General features: G+C 31.7%; 1 protein-coding gene across 1 annotated transcript; it reads left to right on the plus strand.

Annotated features, from left to right (window-relative positions):
- The first annotated feature begins 2,482 nt into the window (after positions 1-2,482).
- LOC140450584 (uncharacterized) lies at positions 2,483-2,977 on the plus strand. Its single transcript, XM_072544240.1, has one exon. The coding sequence runs from the start codon at positions 2,483-2,485 to the stop codon at positions 2,975-2,977; it is 495 nt and encodes a 164-aa protein (XP_072400341.1).
- Positions 2,978-3,357: the final 380 nt, after the last annotated feature.

Raw genomic sequence — 3,357 nt, forward strand, 5'->3', positions numbered from 1 at the left:
ATGTAAAAAATTGAGCTTCCACTCAAGTTTGCACTCTACGCAGATGATTTAATAATTTTTTGCCGAATCAAAGACACTGTTGCCACTTGCAAACTGCTTCAGAATGCTACTGACCAATTGCTTGAATGGACTTCAGTAAGTGGATTTAACTTTTCTCTTGTAAAGACAAAAATCAATAATTTTGTTAGCGTATATTCTTGTAATGTAATGTAATAAAATTTTATCTGTGTCAAAAAAAATATTTTCTTATATTTATTAAAACAATTTTCCCAAATAAAAAACACACCCTAACTATTTTTTTTTAATTTTTACTTGATAAAAAATATATGTTTCCAACCTACACTAAAAACTATGATGAATGTTAGAAAATATGATATTTAACCAATAATTCGAACACACGCCAAGCGACTTACCGAATGTTGACATTCACTGGTGTATCTCGACATTTACTAGATTTCGGACTTTCACAGTAACATATACATTTTACATAAATAATAACAGCATAAAAGTAACAAATAAAATGTATATGTATAAAATTAAGAAAAGACAAAAACAAAGATATTATGACTAAACTCGGATTCACCAGTATATTTCAGCGTTGGCTCTTACGGACAATGTTAATCAAATGGAAGAAGACGTTGCAGCGTTGCTAGTTCATCGTCGGCTTCAACGTGGCAGAGCCGGCTTTGAACTTAGCACTCCCTTATACACGGAGCACTTGCAATTTTGCACTAACATTCACTGATTTGCCCTAATAACTGTTTCAGAAAATATTCGGACGTCGTCGTAATATACTGCTCAATAATTGATAAGAATCATAATTATGATTTCAAATATTTTAAAAGTTTGTTGAGATCCTAGTATGATGACTCAAATAGAATAAATGAAAATAGACGACTTTAATATTCAACCTTTTGATAATGGCAAAATTTATTTTATTTTGTTTAAAATTTATAATGAAATCGGGGTATTAATATTACTTTAATTATATTAAATTTTTACAAACTTCGGCTATTTCTGGAGTAAAATATTACTTCGATCCTTATCAATTGTTGAGCACTGTTGTATTTGACGAATAGAAAATTTCTTACATTTCTTGTTGTCATATTTACGGAAATGGATGATTGGAGACCTTTTGAATAGAATTGAAATGAATAGAAAGAAAATGCCACGATTAGTAAAAAAATCAAAAATATATCGAGGATACATCATTTATATTTTAGTATTATTTATACAGGGTGTTTTATTAACAGTTATCCATATAGTAACTGGAGATACCTTAGCACGAAATACGAAGATTTAACCTAAAACACTAATCACATGCTATGATTTTTGTGACCGATATTTTTAACTTAATGTTGATTTCATATAATTGAATGAACTATCTTTCAATAAAATCGTTGCAACTCATAAATATTGGAAATATTATTTTGATGTCTTCTACTTTAAAATGTTTAATATGTCTGATTTGCCGATATGAATGAGTCAGTTTGAATTTAAATATTAGAAGAATTTTTTTACTAACAACAAAATTTTTGCAATTGATTAATATTTTGTATTTCGATAATGACCTCCGAAGTGAAAGTCGTAGAATTCGTGGAATAGCTTACTGACTAATGGGCGTTTGTAGAAATGGTTTAACCGTGTAGAAATTTCGGTATTGTTGTAATTAAATACCCATTTAGAATTTTCCTGATAATAGTATCTAGTAATTGTTATACTAGTGCGTATATCTATAGCAGTTTTGCAGTTTGTAGAAACGGTTTAACTGTTTTGTGTGTGCATTCGTGAAGGTACGTTAACTTGTCAAAAAATAAGTGCAATTTATTTTTAAACTTTTTTTATGTACTGTGTCAAAAACATGGAGCATTTAGAGATGAAAAGTTTCAAACAAGGACAAATTTTAGATTTATATGCGCGACAATTTATTTTGAATATGTTGATATATACAACAAAAACAAATTCCGATCTGACTCCAACACCAATTTTTTCTACAACAAGTACAGCGCTGGGTGTTAGCGATAGGACAGTCTGGAAAATTCGTCAGGAAGGATTGGATCCTAATGGAGACTTACCGAAAATTATGAAAAACTCACGTTAACGGACCAGTAGGAAACCAATCGGGAGTTTATCTACGATGAAAATATCAGGAGTCAATTGAGAAGACTTGTTCACATGGAATTTTTCCTCAAAATAGAGCAGAAAGAACATACCTCCTACAATCAAAGCTATCCTGGATGTCGTTAATTTACACGAACATTTGCCTAAATTTTTCAAAAGTACTCTATATCGTTTATTGCGAGAGATGGGGTTTGTTTATGAAAAAAGAGGAAAGAAAGCAGTAATGATGGAACATCCTGACATAATAAATTGGAGGCATAAATTTCTTAAAAATATACAGAATTATTGAAATCAAGGATACAATATTTTCTATTTGGATGAAAGTTGGGTAAATAGCGGATATACAGTAAATAAGGTATGGATGGATTCAACCATAACCAGTTATAAAGATGCATTTTTAAAAGGTTCGACTACTGGTCTAAATGATCCAAAACAAAGAGGTTCGAGATTTGTCTTGTTACATGTCGGATCTGATAGAGGTTTTCTACCAAATTCAGAATGTGTATTTTTAGCAAAAAAAGATTCAGGCGACTACCATCACGAAATGAACGGCGAGTCTTTCGAAGACTGGTTTGAAAATAAACTAATCGCAAACCGCCCAAAAGGAGAAACAAATGTGGTAGTAATGGATAATGCTCCATATCATTCATGCAAACAAAATTTCCCAAGAAGCTCCTGGAACAAACAACAAATTCAAGAATGGTTACGAGAGAAGGATATATTTTATGAAGAAGATTATTTAAAGTCAGAACTATTGGATGTAGCAAACAGTTATACAGATATATACGACAAGTATAACATCGACACTTTGGTCGAGAAATACGGCGTAGAAGTATTACGATTGCCTCCCTGTTAATGTGAGCTTAATCCAATGGAGATGGTTTGTAGCCAAGTTAAACATTACGTTGCAGCCCGAAACGCTGACTTTAAAAAAGATCGTGTGCAACAACTCATCCATGAAGCGTTTTCCAATGTCTCTGCTGAACTGTGGCAAAATTATATACAGCATGTCATCAGAATTGAAAAAAAAATGTGGATAGCTGACAACCTACAAGAAGATATCCTACCGGTGATTATCACAACCAACACCGGCAGTTCCAGTGAGGACGATTTTTCCGAAATGGAGTAGAGATCAGACACTGTTATTGTAAGTCTTATCTTTGTTTATTAGATCGCGTTTAGGCTACATAAATTTGTATTCTTTTATTAGTGTAATTTTATTCTTTGGTGTATACA

This window comes from Diabrotica undecimpunctata, chromosome 9 (assembly GCF_040954645.1).
Source record: "Diabrotica undecimpunctata isolate CICGRU chromosome 9, icDiaUnde3, whole genome shotgun sequence".
In the NCBI taxonomy this organism is placed as follows: Eukaryota; Metazoa; Arthropoda; class Insecta; order Coleoptera; family Chrysomelidae; genus Diabrotica; species Diabrotica undecimpunctata.